Below are 19123 nucleotides of genomic sequence, written 5' to 3' on the forward strand. Positions count from 1 at the left end.
AAACCATCTGCTCAAGATGGTGCCGAGTATGGCTGCTGCGTTGCGAGCTCCGACACAATATGGTAGTGTTTTGTTTGTTTTGTTCACAATTCTTATGTTTTTTGTCTTGGATGTTGTCTGCCTTATTGTCTACGACAGACAAACACTTCTGGAAATTGGTCCAGCAATTTCACACCATAAACCGGACTTCAAATTCCACAATGCCGACCCGCTGTTTACAAACACGAAAGCGGAGCCCTTTGTCTGCGCTGCTCAGCCGCGGAAACGCAGGAGGAAAAGGGGAAACAACCGGTGTTCTCATCAGAGTAAGACGCCGTGCAAATCGACCCCCGCTACCCAGTATTCTACTGGCAAATGTTCAGTCTCTGGATAACAAGCTCTGCGAGCTGAAAGCACGGATCTATTTCCAACGAGATACAAGGGACTGCTGCATTATCTGCCTAACAGAAACTTGGATGTCTGCGGAGATTCCAGACTCAGCCATTGAACCCGCGGGGTTCTCCGTGCACCGAGCGGACAGAGCGAAAGACCTATCAGGTAAAAGCAGAGGTGGTGGTGTGTGTTTTATGATCAACAAATCCTGGTGTGATCAGAGGAACGTACATTCTATCAAGTCTTTCTGCTCTCCTAATCTGGAATTTCTCATGCATCTGTGTCGACCATTCTGGCTACCGAGGGAATTCACAGCGGTCATTATCACAGATGTGTACATCCCCCCACAAGCCGACACAGACCGGGCACTCAAGGAACTGTATGGGAGTATAAGTGAGCAGGAAACCGCGCACCCTGAGGCCGCGTTCATTGTGACCGGGGACTTTAATAAAGCCAGTTTCAAATCAGTCGCACCAAAATACCACCAGCACATTAGTTTCAACACACGAGGGGACCGGGTTTTGGACCATTGCTACTCTCCCTTCTGGGATGGCTACAAATCCCTCCCCTGCCTACCATTTGGCAAATCGGACCACTCTTCCATTCTGCTTCTGCCCACTTACAGGCAGAAACTGAAGCACCCACCCTCAGAACGATCCAGTGCTGGTCGGACCAATCAGACTCTACGCTACAAGACTGTTTTGATCACACGGACTGGGAGATGTTCCGGTCCACCTCTGATGATGACATCGAGCTTTACGCTGATAGCGTAATGTGTTTCATCAAAAAGTGCGTGGAGGACGTCGTTCCGACCAGAACAACACGGATCTATCCGAACCAGAAGCCATGGATAAATAGCAATGTTCGCGCGGCACTTAATGTTCGGACCTCCGCTTTCAATTCCGGGAACGCGGAGGAGGATAAACAAGCCAGTTATGCCCTCCGAAAAACAGAACAGCAAAACACCAGTACAGGGACAAGATTGAAGGACAGTTTAACACCACCAACTCTAGAAGCATGTGGCAGGGAATTAATATCATCACGGACTTTAAAGGGAATAAAAACTCCGCCATGAACACCACAACTTACTATCAACCGACAGCCTGAATGTCAATACAGTCCAATACAACCTACAGTACATTCTATATATAATATATATACTTTTTTTTAATAATGTGTATCTATATTGTGTGTACTGTATACTGTACAGTGTATGATATTATTTGTATATTGTTGTGTGTAATTATGTGTATATTAGATTTTAAATTGTGCTGTGTTAATTTGATGTTATTGTAAATTGGTATATGTCTCATCACTGTCACGACTGCTATGTTGATCGGAACTGCACCCAAGAATTTCACACACCATTGCACTTGTGTATATGGCTGTGTGACAATAAAAGTGATTTGATTTGATTTGCTCTAGAATTTCTTTTTTTTTTTTTTTTTGCATGTTTATTTGGTGCTACTAGTTACAAATAAAAAAAGGGATATAAAAATGCACACAGCAGTCACGCTAGGGTCTCAGGAGGTTAAGGCACTTAGTTTCGTTGCCATATGTACAGTACATTAGGACTGTTTGTTAAATGTTTCTCTGCATTACACATTACGTGGCCTGTTATTCTCAGCTAGATTCTGCAGCATGTGACCCCTGCAAGGCAACAGTTTGGCATCTGTGTTACATCCTTCACATCTGCTACATCACTCCACTGCCATTGCGATTCCCTCTGTCTGGACTCAAAGGGCAGGCATTCATTATCATGCAGCATCTACTTCATATCGTGGAATAAACCTTAGCTTTGAGAGGTCTCTAGCTTAGGATAAATATCGATGTGAGATTACAAGAACTGTGTATCGTTACGAAATAACTGTGCTATAATTAAATACTGCCGCAGTAAGAGACTTGTCTATAGACAAAATCAGAGATGAAAACCTGGATATGCTTTTGCTCATTGAAACCTGGCAAATACTCAGGGGCATTGCGGCTCGAGCCCCAAATGATTTCATTCTATCCCCAATCATCACCAAAACCTAGACAACCCAGACATTATTAGCAGCACTGACGAGGAAAAGCGGCAATATTGTTCCATAACAAATACTATAATTAATTTTTTAGAAGCATTTACATTAACCTAACCACAGTAATAAGGAGCCATCTATGGTCATACATGTGCTTATGACATTGCACTGCAGATACAGTATAAGGGCAAGTACATAAATGGCTTTAAAATCTGGACCTCCAAGACTTGTGGAGAAATGATGGACATTTTTTTCCTCCTGTGTAATAAACTGTATGTTCTACTCTATGTTTGTTAAAAACAAAACTGGCCTTGTTTGCCTCTAAATGTTTCTTAAGATGACTTAAATAATTGAGAGCTCATTTACATTAACTACATGTTTAAATGGTAAAAAGGATTAAGTCATCTTTAAATCATTAAGAGCCTGATCAGTAAACTCAGTAAAGCTGTCTACAGTCAGAATATTATAACTAGTCCTATAGAAATAATGTTTATTACTGTAAATCAAATTTAGTTTGATTTTCACATAGTAAAAAAATCTGTCAAACTCAAAAGGTTACAGATGCTTAAATATAACAAAAATAGTGAGGTCAAGTGAACACATGCAATTCTAGAGATGCTTTGATCACATGTTTACATTAATGCTACACAAGACCATTTTAAAATGCTGCTTCCAGACACCAGAATCACATGCTTTGGTGCTGTTCTTGTAAAAAAAAAAAAAAATCTTCCAAAACAAAGCATAAATTACACAGTTCTTACAAAAAGCATGCTCTTTTAGTTTTTTTATTATTATTATTATTATTATTAGAATGTTTGAACATAAGTGTGAAGCCCTTTTAGTTTGTACTGTATGTTTTCGATGACAGCTTCACACCTCTGGAAAAGCAGGTTGCTACATGACCCATGCTGCGTCCGAATATCCATACTTCCCTACTATATAGTATGCCAAAAACAGTATGCCAATGGAGTAGTATGTCCGAATCCTCAGTATTCATAAAACAGTAAGCAAGAAATACATGGATGACTTACTATTTCTGTCGAGAAATTGAAGTGTGAACCGACTGGACACTTTACTGTCCCATAATCTCTCAGGAGCTGAGGAGACATCATGATCAAAACACTGCATTTAAAAGAACATCTGTGAACCGCAAGTCGGATGGCTCTTTTCAACTGTAAGTGATATCACTTACAGTTGAAAAGAGCCATCCGACTTGCGGTTCACAGATGTTCTTTTAAATGCAAAAGTTTGGAATAATGTACAGATTTTGCTCATATTGAAAGAAATTGGTACTTTTATTCTCCAAAGTGGCATTCAACTGATCACAAAGTATAGTCAGGACATTATTAACATGAAAAATTACTATTACAATTTGAAAAAAATGTTCAGAACTTCTTAAACTTCTTCAAAGAGTTCTCATAAAAAAAAATTATTCACATGCAGCAATGAGAGCTTTGCAGATCTTTGGCATTCTAGCTGTCAGTTTGTCCAGATACTCAGGTGACATTTCACCCCACACTTCCTGTAGCACTTGCCATAGATGTGGCTGTCTTGTCAGGCACTTCTCATGCACCTTACAGTCTAACTGATCCCACAAAAGCTCAATGGGGTTAAGATCCTTAACACTCTTTTCCAATTATCTGTTGTCCAATGTCTGTGTTTCTTTGCCCACTCTAACCTTTTCTTTTTGTTTTTCTGTTTCAAAAGTGGCTTTTTCTTTGCAATTCTTCCCATAAGGCCTGCACCCCTGAGTCTTCTCTTTACTGTTGTACATGAAACTGGTGTTGAGCAGGTAGAATTCAATGAAGCTGTCAGCTGAGGAGATGTGAGGCGTCTATTTCTCAAACTAGAAACTCTGATGTACTGATCCTCTTGTTTAGTTGTACATCTGGCCTTCCACATCTCTTTCTGTCCTTGTTAGAGCCAGTTGTCCTTTGTCTTTGAAGACTGTATTATACACTTTTGTATGAAATCTTCAGTTTTTTGGCAATTTCAAGCATTGTATAGCCTTCATTCCTCAAAACAATGATTGAATGACGAGTTTCTAGAGAAAGCTGTTTCTTATTTGCCATTTTTGACCTAATATTGACCTTAAGACATGCCAGTCTATTGCATACTGTGGCAACTCAAAAACAAACACAAAGACAATGTTAAGCTTCATTTAACGAACTAAATAGCTTTCAACTGTGTTTGATATAATGGCAAGTGATTTTCTAGTACCAAATTAGCAATTTATCATGATTACTCAAGGATAAGGTGTTGGAGTGATGGCTGCTGGAAATGGGGCGTGTCTAGATTTGATCAAAAATGACTTTTTTCAAATAGTGATGGTGCTGTTTTTTACATCAGTAATGTCCTGATTATACTTTGTGATCAGTTGAATGTCACTTTGGTGAATTGAAGTACCAATTTCCTTCCGAAACAGCAAAATCTGTACATTATTCCAAACTTTTGGCTGCCAGAGTGTGTGTGTGTGTGTGTGTGTGTGTGTGTGTAAATATATATATATATATATATATATATATATATATACACATACATACTGTATATGCACCAAGAAAGTTGTTCCTTGTGCTTAAAAGGTGCTTGTTTAACAAAACCAGAGTAGATTATTTTTGCGGATCCTGAAGCTCAGCTGGTATAGCATGGCTCTAGCAACACCAAGATCATGGGTTCGGTTCCCAGGCAACACACTAACTGAAAAAATGTATACCATGAATGCACCGTAAGTCACTTTGGACAAAGTGCAATTGCATAAATGTAGATGTAAATGTTATTAAGTCACATATTTGGGTCCCGGGTCAATACCTACGTCCCCGGATGAAGTCTGTCCAAATTCTATTCATACTACTTGCATGCATACCTAAAGAACATACTGCTTTACCAGCCGAGTGCATCCTTCATCAAATACAGTACATACTCTGTCAATACACAATTTCAGACGCAGGGCCAGTGTGATTATTAAAACACAAAAGGATGTGATTTAATTAAATAAATATATAGTCTTTACGTGCTGTGTGCTGTAGAGTGAATGCTGCTCTGCTCTCTGTCATATACACACAGAGCATGCGTGATGCTCCTGATAAGGTGTTTTCAGTCTATGGGCAACCAGCTTCACACATTCACTTTGAAGCACGCAGCACATGCAGACTGTATATTTATTTCATTAAATCGCAGCCTTTACAGTTTAATAATCACACAAGGCCATATCGCGATTTTAATTTGTGCACTGAACATTCGTACATCAGATGTATCAAATTTTGGTATCAGACCATTTTTATGAGTACAAGTACAAGTACATGAGCCCAGTATCCTAATTAAAACTGTTTATGAATGTAAACATTTCAAAATCACTTGAATCACTGGCTGCTCCGGGATAACTTGCTAACTCCACCTGAACACAGTAACCTGGCCAACTAAATGGCATCCACCCAATTAAAAGCCAGGCATGTTGGTCTGGCTGCTGTGTGTCATCACAAGCGTGGAAGTCTAGCAATCCTGCCTTTTTCTCTGCTGCCATTTGAGCATCTATCATAACTTCCTCTACTGCATGATGAGATTCTCTCATTATGCAACTAAACTGTTTCTAAAGATATCTATTACACCCATTTCTCACTTGATTAACAGATCTCTTGCCTGTGGCACTCTTTCATCTAAACTAAAAAAAACTGCTGCTGTCAACAATCCTTAAGAAACCTTGTCTTGGTCTTTCTGTGTTGAATAATTACAGACCTATCATGAACCTGCCTTTCTGAAACAAAATTGCTAAAGTGAGATGTTGCCTTTCAACTAGATTTACACTTAGTTTCTAATAATCTCTATGAGTCTTTCCAGACAGAATCTTGTCCTTAGCATAGCACTGAGACAGCTCTCCTCAGAGTCATTAATTACCTCCTCCTTTCTGCTGACTCAGGAGTGCTTAAATTTCTACTCCTCTTTTTGGCCCTTAGGTCTGTATTTGGCCCTTAGTTCTGTATGCTTTACATACTTTTTTCTCCCCAGCTTCACCATTGGTATCAGTGCCACTGGAAAATCTTTTCTGATTCACTTATTCTCTGACAAACAGCAGTTTGTTTCTTTTCTGAAACACAAATCATCCATCTCTCCTGTTGGCTTGGATGTTCCCCAGGGGTCAGTTTACTTTTCTCAATGTAATAATCTTCATGCATCCTCTTGGACACATAATGCAACATCAATGTCAATTGTGTCAACCCTCATTATAGAGCGCTAGAGTGGTTCGGGGAGAAAAAAATCCCATTAATTTTTTTTATATAGGCAAATTGATTTTTAATGATACCTTATAAACATTTAAATACTGACCTACCATGAGCTCAAAGGTTGTTAATCGATGGTATACTGTATGCTTCTGATGAAGCCATCAGTCTGTGTTATTTCAACTTAAATAACGGCTTTGCATGTATGCAAATGACCTTCTAGAAAAGTGCAATATTAATTACATGTCTTAATCCTCTTAATTAAATGACTCAACTTTCCACAGAATATTTATACATACATATTCATCTGTATTACTAACACCACCACATCCACTGTAATATGAGACCACCAAATTAAAAGGCAACAAAGCCCTGCTTGTCTCACCTGTAGAGCTCTGTTTCAGCTTTTCGTTTTTCTTTTTCCTCCATTTCCACGGCCTGAAAATGCGCCCCAGCGTGGCTAACTTGCTGTGGCGACGGATGGGAGGGGTGTGGACTCCACTCACCAAACAACTGGAGCAAAGCACCTTTTGCTGCTCCATCACATCTGTAACACACAAGACAGAGACTGTCAGCATTAGTGAAGTCCAACAGGGCTAAATACATGCACACAGTTCTGACAAATTATATTGATTTATAATGCATCCATAGATGGATAGGGCTCACGAGACTGCAACTTGCTGCTTCATTTAGAAATAAGCACCTAGTTGCTGCAACAGATACCGGGCTATTTGTTTGTGCATTTATTTAGCCTAAAGGAATAGTTTACTGAAAATGTACAATTCTGCCATTTACGAAAGGCTGTAACCATGTCTTGAATATTGGGGGGGACCAAACCATTTTGGGGGTGGGGGGGGGCAGGGGCGTTGAGGATAGAAACATAATGGTCCTCTTTGGTCCTTTAAAATGGTAAAGGCGCAGAATGCAATAATTTCTGAATTAAGGCTTTAAATGCCCAAATTTTGATAAATTTTTGTTTTAAAAGATACATGTTTTTTTTAAGTACAAGATAAGCACTGTGTCTGCATTTCTAGCAATTCAGTCATCTTTTCTTTCTTTTTTTTGTGCTGTCTCAAAGAAAAGACGAATATAATTATAATTTATTTTCATCACTGATGCATCTGCAAAATTACATGACATCAGCTGGCAAAACAAAATTATTTACTGCCCTCAAGTTGTTCCTCATTGTGTGTACCTCAACCTAAAAACACAATGGAAGCAACAAGTCACAGGTCTTACCATGTTCTAGTTCTAATCTGTGGGTGATAACACTCTACTTTGTGAGATCATTTTCTTAGACAAGTGAATTTTCTAAAAAGCTACTTTAAAAGCCTGCCAGACAACCACATTCATTCAATTCCTCTACAATATACACACATTCGCTCTTTGTCTTAAGCCTGATATGCTGAAAACTGCTTTGTTAATGTTTTCACATTCACAAGTATGAATGACATACAAATCAGGTTCTGTACATGATATATTTTAAATTCAAAATGGCGAATTTTGCCAAATCGTGAATAGTTTGCACCCTTGGAAATCTATTTTGGTCTGTACAACATTTCAGTCATAAAACAGTGGTCAAATATTGCATGTTTAGTTAAATACTTACATCATACATGACACTAACACTCTTAACCTGAACTGCCTGCTTATGCGTGGCGCTGGGATAATCCATGAGGTTCCGCTCAGCTTCTTCAATTTGAGTCCCGCCTTCATCGATCTCATATGACATTGACGAGCGGTGTTAGACTACTGAGCACGCTAAAAATTACACTTTTTTTTTAAACCATAATGTTATTCTTGCAACAACTTAATGACAATTAGACAGCGGAGCATAATGGACAGTAGCAGATCAGCAACAAGGATATCAGTTATTGGGAGGGACATTTTGGTCATATCTGATTATGGATTGGACTTGTCCAACTTGGCTATACACACCACAAGCACTCAGGGGTGATCAGCGCTATATCATCTTTTTCTCAAGTGCCGAACACACTTCATTTCCTGCTCTATACGTGTTGCCTCTCTCCCTCGCTATATACACGAAGCATCACATAATGTCTGATTAGGCTACGTAGGCGCGGTTATTTTAACAACAACAGCGGAGACATAGTGAGCAGCAATGTAGATGGAGACTGGCATCTTTCGCTAAAACACACTGCAGAAAATGAGAATAAAGCAAAGTGAAACTATCTTCATCTGTTTGATAAATGACTCGGATGGTTCAGCTAAAGCAGGTTTGTGACAGGAAAAGTTCACGTGTCACCTTTTTAGACTAATGTCTTTTTCCGTCTAAATTTAGCTTTATTAATCAGCATGTTACGTGCCTTTCATGACAAACAGTTTTTTGTTTTAATTTTGTGAAAATTAATTAGAGATGTCATCATCTCTGATTATTAGTTATAATTAACAGAAATGATTAGTTAGCCTGGGTAGTACAGTTCTCTGCTTCTGATGAGAACGTTCCCATTGTTAAATAGTCAGCCTATTTATAAGCTTTTGCTTTACACAGATGATATTTTATTATACGTCTCCGACCCTTCTAGATCTATGTCTTGCCTCCACAGAATTATTCATTCCTTTTCCAAGTTCTCAGGATACAAAGTCAATTGGTCTAAATCCGAAGCTTTGGCTCTGACAGCGTACTGTCCAGTAATGGCTTTCCTGCCGGGCGCCTTCCAGTGGCCCAGACAGGGCATTAAGTATTTGGGGATTTTATTCCCAGCAAATTTGTGTGATTTAGTCAGACTTAATTTTGACCCTTTAATTAAAAGGTTTTCGAGAAATGTGGGCAGGTGGGCTTCATTACATTTATCGATGATTGGGAAGGTTAATGTTATTAAAATGAAATGTTTTCCAAAATTTATCTACCTGCTACAGTCTCTCCCTGTAAATGGGAGGGGGACTCTCTAATTTCAAGCAATTTGATAGCATAGCGAAGTCCTTCATTTGGATTGGTACAGTAAGCATCCCAGATTACATTTTAATAAGTTACATAGGCTGATTGACAAAGGCGGGCTAGGCTTACCCAAGATTTTGTTTTATTATTATGCATTCGGTCTCAGACATTTGGCTCATTGGTCACTTCCATCTGAGAGAGCCCCTCCCTGGTTTTGTATTGAACAGGAAGTTCTTGCCCCTATTTTGCCATTGCAAAATCTTTCTATCAAACTAATCGGAGTAGTTAAGTTACACCCCGTTATCTCGCATTTGCACGCGGTATAGACAAAAGTGTCCAGAGTGTTTAATTCGGACATTTATTTAAATGTTGCCTCAAGCATATGGCTGAACCCCAAATTATGTATTAATAAATCCTCTTTCTGCTGGTTAGAGTGGATTGTGAGGGGGGTTGCTACACTCGGTGACCTATATGAGAGTGGAGTGTTGAGGTCTTTTGAAAATTTGGATAAAAATTTTGGGATTCACAGATCTCAGTTCTACAGGTATTTACAGCTGCGCCACCTGCTCTGTACTATTTTTGGGGGTAGCATACACCCCCTAAAGCGGCAGATACTCTGGGAGTGGTGATTACTGCTTTTGGAAAAGGTCATGAGGCATCAGTGTATTACTCCCTGCTAATTCAGAGTCTGGGGGACAGAGCTTTAACTTCTGTCAAGAGTTTATGGGTGAAAGATTTAAACTTGGTATTGGAGGAGGGAGTGTGGGCTAGGATTCGAAAAAAAGTCAAGTCTGCATCTAGAGATTTGCCTTATGCAATTCAAGACTATACATCGATTCTATTGGACCCCCTCTAAATTAAAGACACACCCACCTGCTGGCGATGCCAATCGGAGGATGGAGACACGGCCCATGTTTTTTGGTGGTGATGTTTTTTTGTTTGTGTGTTTGTTTGCTTTTTTGTGTGTGTGTATTTACTCATGTGTGACCACGGGGATGTTTGTTGGGGGTTGGGGCGGGGTTGGGGATTAGGAGGGGGAGGGGTGGTAGTGGGGTTTAAATGTTGATTGTATGTACAGTATATTTGTTTTTGCTTTTCTTTATTATTGTAAGAATTAATAAAAAATGTTAATTACAAAAAATTAAATTAAAATAAAATGTAAAAAATTTAAAAAATAGTCAGCCAATTTATATTTAACTTAAGCAAACAGTATTTTTAAGATGTAAATCGTAAGTCTATTGTTATTAGATTCTCACGTTAGTAAAATATAAAAATGGTCCATTCAGACTTACATTTTCTAAATTTCACTCAGGGCTTACCCCTGAACCCCCATACAGTAACTATGTTTCCTCAGTCAAAAGTACTCCTATGACCCATACATAGGTATCTGAATGTAAAAATAATTAAAAATAAATATTCAGAATATAAAAATATTCGAATACAAAAACTATACTGCTGTCACCCAGCTTGAAAACAAATGTTGATCTTATCTTGTAATATTAATATCCAAGTGACCTTGACTAATGAACTCTATGAAATACATTAGCCTAATCTTTTGGTAGAAAAGATCTCTCACACCCCACTGCTTTGGCTTTGTCTCTGGGCCAGTGTCCTCATCTCTTCTTTGAAGAGACTATTTTAACTCTAACATTTTTTTATTCTTTTACAAAGTACTATTGCTGCCAATGTGGAAAGTCATAATAACTATTCCAAAAAAAACAAAAACAAACATCATTTCAAAGCCATAATGACTACTGACACCGTGCAAGTTATTATTTTCCGGACCTTTGCTGGGAAGGAAATTTAGAGACAGGACCTCTTGAAAGTTATGTTATTCCAAACTCATATAACTTTCTTACTTCTGTGGAACACTAAAGAAGATTTTAGGCAGTATGTCAGGGTGCTTTCACACTTGGTTCGATTGCTTGGACCGAACCGGAGTTTGTTTCCTTCCCTCTCCGCTGCCCCTGCTGGTCTCTGTTCACATCATATTATTTGGGTCTGAACCATTGTCCAATTACATCATCAACGTGAGTACAAGTGGCAGATGTTTACCACTGTAACTAGGTAACAACTTGAGAAGACTTCACTGTGTTAAGTGAAGTATTAAAGTTTGTCTCTATGGATTTACCATGAAAACTTGCCATGCCAAGAACAACACTTGTAAACACAAGTCTGTCGTGGATGCACTGAATGTGCAATGATGTGAAGAATGTTAGCGTTTGTCTGTCGCGAACCCGCGGATGCGTTGCAAGAGATGTGAAGAATGTGAGCTGCTCTCTGAACGGGATGTATTTGGACAAAAGCAGGTATGAGAAATGCATTATACCATAATAATTGCGATCACGAGCCTGCAAAGACGCAATTTATACATCATCACAAGCGGTTCACTTCTGCGATTTGTTACGATTGCGTTCATATCAGCTGCAAACCATATCCGATTTCACATGAACCGTACCCCAGACCACCTTTTCAAGCGGACCCGGGCAAGGTTCGCGGGTGCACACCTGAGTTCGGAAAACAGCGTTCACATTATCAGAATGAACCGAACCGTGACGTCATTCGACCCTAGCTGCGCAGCAAAGTGCTAGTGTGAAAGCACCCTTAGTCTCAGTCACCATCCACTTCTATTTCATCCATACAATGAAAGTGAATTGGTGCCTGAGACTGACACTCCTTTTGTGTTCCATGGAAAGAAGAACATCATGCGAGTTTGAAACAACATGAGTAAATGATGACAGAATTTTCATTTTAGGGCAAACTTAAAGGGTTAAGACCATTCTAGTTATTTAAAACTACAGAGCAGATTATGAAATGGACGGTGAAAGATTATCACTAACCATCTGATGCATATTGCACACAAAACTGGAAAACACTTTCTCGATGAAACTTCAATGAGTAAAAGCACACAGGACTTTTTTATCAGTCCGCCTGGAAACATTTGTGTTCACAAGGTCCTCAAATCCTAGTGTTCTCCTAAATGTTGACAAAATGCTTTTAGCAAATATACATATTTAAATGTCTTTTTCTTTCAGGAAAGGAACTCTTCCAGGACCCCTTTTCTCTTCCATGAAAATGAACCAAAAATGACTCATCTTGTTCACAGGGGCGTATACACATTTTTGTCTGCTCTCTAGAATGAGAATGTAACTCCCTTTAATACCACCTGCTTTAGAAATTGCATGTTTAAAATAAAAAAAATTCAAAGCTGTGGTGTAAACAATTGCCTATTTAAGAATGTCTCACCCCAGCTTCCTTTTTCAAAAAAAGGCCAACACAGGACAGAAAATTGTGTTTGTGAAACAATTTCATGGGGTCTTTATGGTAAATACTATGAATGTAACTCTCAGAGCTTCAATACATTGAGAAAGAGGCTCAGAGAGTTGTTGGTATTTTTAATAATTTTAACCCTTAAATGCATGGGTTTTTCGCCAAACATTATTACAAACCTTATCAGAAAATAATAGAAGTATATTCAGTATTCTGTTATGTTTTGATGTTTTATTTTTCATATATCGAAGAGATAATGTAACAAATGATAGAATGGGATTCATTACTTGGATAAAGAGAATTTTATGAGACAACTGGCTTTCAAACACATACTGAGCAACACATAAGACACATAACACATAAGCTACACATATATATTTTCTCTGGCACTTATTGAGTCTAAACAGATAGAGAATTTAAGTAGCACACCTAAATGGCAATTGCCATATTGTACTGTTCATGTGTTGTACTTGCTATAGTTTACTGTCATGTTGCTTCGTCAAATAGCAATGTCAAATGTAAATCACTGAAACAATAGCACCACCTTGAGTAACAAATAGCATGTATAAGGTGTATGTGTACATGCATATGGGATACTGATAATTCACCATCATTGCGCAGGAAATCTATAAGATATAGTAGTCATTTGTATGAATATAGCACTCGTTTGTCTTGTAATAAACAAATCAATAGATTTTCTATGATAGTAAACTTAAATAGATGTGAAATAATCATAAAAATGTGCAAATATACATTGCGACACTATTACATCTCTCAGGTCTCCAACTATACACTTTTGTTAATTAAGCATTTTTTATTGTTACACTATTCATAAGAGAAAGGTTGAGGAAAACTTAAGGGTCATAACTCCAAAAAATTAATGAGGTAAAGAGGGTAAAATGAGGTCCTGGGTCACTCTAAAGACCATTTAATGGTTAATCTTCCAGTTTCAATTAATCCTGTAAAGTTATTGGAAATATATTACAAATATGTGTACCTACATATACACACACATTTGTATAGCTCTGAATTAGTCAGGAGTGGTCCATTATCAAAGAACAATTGCATGTTTGGATATACAAAGCCTAATACAACACCCACAACAGCATCATATCCTTTGGCAGGCTAGACCTGATCCTTTTAAATATTCACACAGAGGAAAAGCTCCATTCAAAGAGCAAATGAGTCAACCCTCAGCGAAACACTCTGCTACTGAAATAGTGCAGTGTGGGCAGAGGCAGCAGGCGAGTGCCGTCACAAAGCCAGAGGCGTTACACTGTACCACGTGCACAGAGGTCCTCTGATCATTGACTATATATGAGAAGAGAAGCAGGTCTATCGACTGAGTGTCTCTGCCCAAGTAACCGGCAGAAAGGAATCCAGGTCAAGCCTGAAAAACAGTGTGGTGAGACGAGTCAGCGGAGCCAGGGTCAGCGCCTAGCTGTTACCATGGTTACTGCTCCTCCAGATGCAGTAGCAGCAGAGCAAAGCCCCCTTGGAGGCAGAATTTGAGCGCTGTATGAGGGGCTGCCTGCCACTGTCTTAGGAATGAAGGGAGGATGGGGGAAACAGGGTGGGGTGTGTAGAGGGGAGGGGGGAATGGGGGTATGTTGCTATACGGAAGCGTTTGCAAAAGACCCAAAGCAGCCAATCAGGACCCAGTCTTTCATAACATATAATGTCAAGCATACAAGCCTTTCTTCAATCCAGGGAGGTATGTTACATAGGGCTATATTGGCTGGTGTTGCACTGTACAGTCTGTTGGCATTGAAAAAGGAATACAAATTTAAATGTATCTTATATGATATCATCAAACAGGTAACTTCAATTGCTGTATGCGCAGAGAAAAATGCGTACTACTAAAAAGCATACACTAAAAAAATGTTAATCTAAAAAATGTGCTTCATGTGGTAACTAAATTAACTGGTTTTATTTAAGTCAAAAATATCATTCAACATCACTGAATCAACCGGAACACATTAGATTACACCAACAAAACAAATCTTAAGGGTTAGATCAGGTAGAGTAGAAATAGGTCCTTAAAGGAATAGTTCAATATCATATCAATAGTGATATGATAAGTGTGGGTGAGAAACTGATCAATATTTTAGTCCTTTTGTACTATAAATTCTCCTCCCTGCCCAGTAGGTGGTGATATGCAGAAAGAATGCAAATCGGCAAAAACAAAAGAGGAAGAATGTGAAAGTGGAGATTGATAGTAAAAAAAATTACAATGTTACCATGGATATAACACGTACCTACCTACTTTCAGAAGATCGAAAATGTCCCGACCAATATTTGGGCAATTTTACCACATAGAAAATACTTTTACTTTATACTATGTTTTTATTTTTATTTAAATGACTATTAAACTTTCTCAGTATCATTACTAATGTGTAAATAATTGTCCGACCTCTTCTGAAGCAGCGAATACATGCACAAGGGGAGCATTGTCACGTGACAACTGTTCCTTTTCTCAGCACTTTTCAGGCTGCACCAATCACAGTCACTTGTCATTACTGCGTAAAGATTTTTTGTAACTAATTTCTGGAAGAAACACGGGCGTATATCCATTTTATGATGTACAATCCTCGAAATTAATAGATTCAAACACTTTTTTTGGTTAAAATTTTTCCCATGTAAGTAAAAAAAAAAAAAACGTCCTGAGTTTTGCATGCAGACCATTTAATGAAGGATTCTGCTTTTAAGGCCGGTAAGAGCCATCCTAAGGAAGACGCCTTTGAATTTTAATGACTGTGCTAGGTATGGGGTGGATGGTGGTGAAAGATGTTTAGCTGCTTGTTTAACTGTGCAGAGAACTGATTGCAACTGATTGAAATTACGAATATTTTGCTGAGTGACTCCAGCCAGGTCTCCTAAGCAACCAAATTGGCCTGGTTGCTAGGGAGGGTAGAGTCACATGGGGTAAACTCCTCGTGGCCACTATAATGTTGTTCGTTCTCGGTGGGGCGCGTGGTGAGTTGAGCATGGTTGCCGCGGTGGATGGGGTGAAGCCTCCACACGCGCTATGTCTCCGTGACAACGCACTCAACAAGCCACGTGATAAGATGCATGGGTTGACGGTCTCAGACGCGGAGGAAACTGGGATTCGTCCTCCGCCACCTGGACTGAGGCGAATCACTACGCGACCACAAGGACTTAAAAGCACATTGGGAATTGGGCATTCCAAATTGGGAGAAAAAGGGGAAAAATCACCCCCCCACCCCCCAAAAAAAAAAATTACGAATATTAGTGATGGTCAGTAAGACTGTAAAGATGCAGAAAGCAGAAAACACTAGGCACACTTCTGTGTGTGTGTTCCTATTAGATTGCCTTTCAGCTTGTTGCCGATTTCTCGTATTATGTGACGGTCAAATATGTACTCATGCAATAGTTTTCTATCATGAAAAAAATTGCCTTGACCTACTGTACTCTTCAATTGGTTCTATAAACTAAGCCATCTTGTTTTTTAGAAACCCTTTATCTCTTAATGTACACTTAAGGTGAAGTTTTCCCAACCTTAAGGTTTACATATAAAAATGGCACTTTGGGGCTTTATGCAACACTTAACTTGTTTTAAGGGCATTCTTAGGTAAAAAAATAAATACTTAAGGGAAACTGAAAGGGATTATGACGTTTACTTGTAACAATTAATGGTTATCTTCTGCAACTCCCTTAAATTTCAGGGAAACTTTAGGGTGTTCTTCAGGGAAAACTACACTTAAGGTGCTTTATGCAACTTTATGCACTGGATAATTGTAAAAAGCATTTTAGTGCAATACAATCCCACACTGAACACATCTGACAATATTTTTATGAATATATGTAAAGTTGTTGATGAAGCACAGCATTTTATGAACAGAAAGCAGCCAGCACGTTGCACTGCATGCTGGCTTTGTGCCAGACACAAATCAACACAAATCCTGACAAATTCCCACCAGGACCTCTACATCACACATACAGTGTCTATTACTAAAACACATTACAAAATTGTAGAACAGAACACACCCACTTTTACTGTTGTAGTAATCTTGAAATATTACAGTGTAAAAGAGAAGATCCTCAAATAGATTCTACAATTGTATGATTTCACTGTTAAAACAATCTTTTGCATGTACATTACGATAACATTAGGCAGACACCCTTTTCCAATCAGATTACATTGTATTCAAGCTATACATTGCATGTCCTTGTCATTGCTAACACCCTGCTCTACCAGCTGAGCTACAGAAAGACAGCTTTATTTATTTCTGTTTATCTGATCAACGACAGGGGCGTATTCAGAAGACCATTTGAAAACAATGTTAATTTTTTCAGTTCGGTGGCGCATAAATTACACACATTAACATTAACAAACATTTCTATTACTTATTACCTGGCACTCTGCAATAGTCAATACTAATTGGTCAATTGCAGAATATAGCTGTCTGATATTTCTGAAAAATGATTGCACATCCAGGCATAAAGTTATATCAGACCAGTCATCCGGGTATTGTGAGTCATCTTACTACTCTCTACTACCGCTATGACTCTGTGTTCTCTACAAACAAAATAATATAATTATTTCAACTCAAATCAATATTTTATGTCTAATTATTTATTTATCTGGCCAGTAGTTGTGTAATAAGTGGGATAATGAGCAGTCAGATGGTCCTTTTCACAATGTAAACACCAACAGAACTCCAACGCAAACCAAAGGTGGAATTTAGCTGTTTCTGGAGACTCTGTGCTCTTTCTTCTCACATAACGTAGTTTCAACTATAATCATTATTTCCTGTGCATTTAATTTAATTGTTTAGAAGCCGTGTAATTAGTGATGTAATATACAGTCAGTTGGTGATTATCGCAAAATAAACCACTTACGGTGATACAAGACCCCTCTGCTCCGCGTCAGGGTCCTGACCAGGGTTTATTTTCGATAATGACTGGCTGACTGTAGATTATCACTTACATTACTACAATGCTTAACAGATCATTAGATTATGTACATTAAAGTAGTTAGAAATGTCATGAAACTGTTACTCAAATATATATATATATATATGAATGTACATGAACTAATGATCAGTTAAGCATTATATAATGTTTATTAATGTCGTTACTGTTACCTGCAATTTGAACTGTACTTTATATCATATAATTATCAACATATACAAATGCTGAATGAAATATGTAATACATAATGTTCACTCATTATCAAAAAATAAACCCAGACGATGTAATCAGCATGATCAGGTGACTTTACGTAATCCCACTTACTACATGACTATTTTTTTATTTTATATTTTTCTCCCCTTTTTCTCCCCAATTTGGAATGCCCAATTCCCAATGCGCTCTAAGTCCTCGTGGTGGCGTAGTGACTCGCCTAAATCCGAGTGGTGGAGGATGAATCTCAGTTACCACCGCGTCTGAGACCATAAATCTGCGCATCTTATCACGTGGCTTGTTGAGCATGTTACCGCGGAGACATAGCGCGTGTGGAGGCTTCACGTTATTCTCCGCGGCATCCACGCTCAACTCACCACACACCCCACCGAGAGCGAATCACATTATGGCGACCACGAGGAGGTTACCCCATGTGATTCTACCCTCCCTAGCAACTGGGCCAATTTGGTTGCTTAGGAGACCTGGCTGGAGTCACTCAGCACACCCTGGATTTGAACTCGTGACTCCAGAGGTGGTAGCCAGTGTCTTTAATCACTGAGATACCCAGGCCCCCCTGCTACATGACTATTAACCAAATAGATAAATTGATGACTTGAAATATTGATTTGAGTTTAAATAATGTTATTATGTGAGAAGAAAGAGACCACAGAGTGATATGAGAGACATGAAACTAGCACAGTTTCGAATGCCACTACAAAAAATGTGACCAAATAAATCTGCTATTGACCGTTAAAATCAAGTATTCCAGAGTGTAATAAATATAGATAAAAGGAATAAAACATTAAATGAAATAAAAAAATCAGTCTGGTATCACCCCATGATTTCTCTATGCCTAAACATTTTCAAGAACATGTGGTCCATAATACTTCCTTTGTGGCTGCTTTTAAAATGTTTTTATTTTCAGCCCCTGGTACATGATACATCTAGAGTTTTATACCTGTTACACCAGACAAAGCCTTTCATGTTGAAATTCAGGTTTATTATATCAGATGGAAGCTTTATTTAATAAAGTTCTTTGGCATTGGGAGAGACCTTAAATAAATGTACATAAATGTAACGGAGTTGCTAGCTGTCTGTCCTAAGAGGCTTGTTTTATCTAAAGCATTCAATTGAGTCTTGAAGAGGCTCGCCTCTTACAAACAGGCAGCAGGCAAAACCCATTTGTCTGCAGCAGATCCTAAGAG

At 38.6% G+C, this 19123-nt stretch overlaps 1 protein-coding gene across 2 annotated transcripts in view; it reads right to left on the reverse strand.

Annotated features, from left to right (window-relative positions):
- The window catches only part of LOC127420523 (phosphatase and actin regulator 3-like), a 68395-nt gene that overhangs the window by 24652 nt on the left and 24620 nt on the right, over positions 1–19123 (reverse strand). For both annotated transcript variants that reach the window (XM_051662885.1, XM_051662886.1), the window contains one exon: positions 6990–7151. In XM_051662885.1, coding sequence (XP_051518845.1) covers positions 6990–7151 — 162 coding nt within the window. The remainder of the gene's footprint in view (positions 1–6989; positions 7152–19123) is intronic.

The sequence above is a fragment of the Myxocyprinus asiaticus genome, chromosome 29 (genome assembly GCF_019703515.2).
Source record: "Myxocyprinus asiaticus isolate MX2 ecotype Aquarium Trade chromosome 29, UBuf_Myxa_2, whole genome shotgun sequence".
NCBI classification, from domain to species: Eukaryota; Metazoa; Chordata; class Actinopteri; order Cypriniformes; family Catostomidae; genus Myxocyprinus; species Myxocyprinus asiaticus.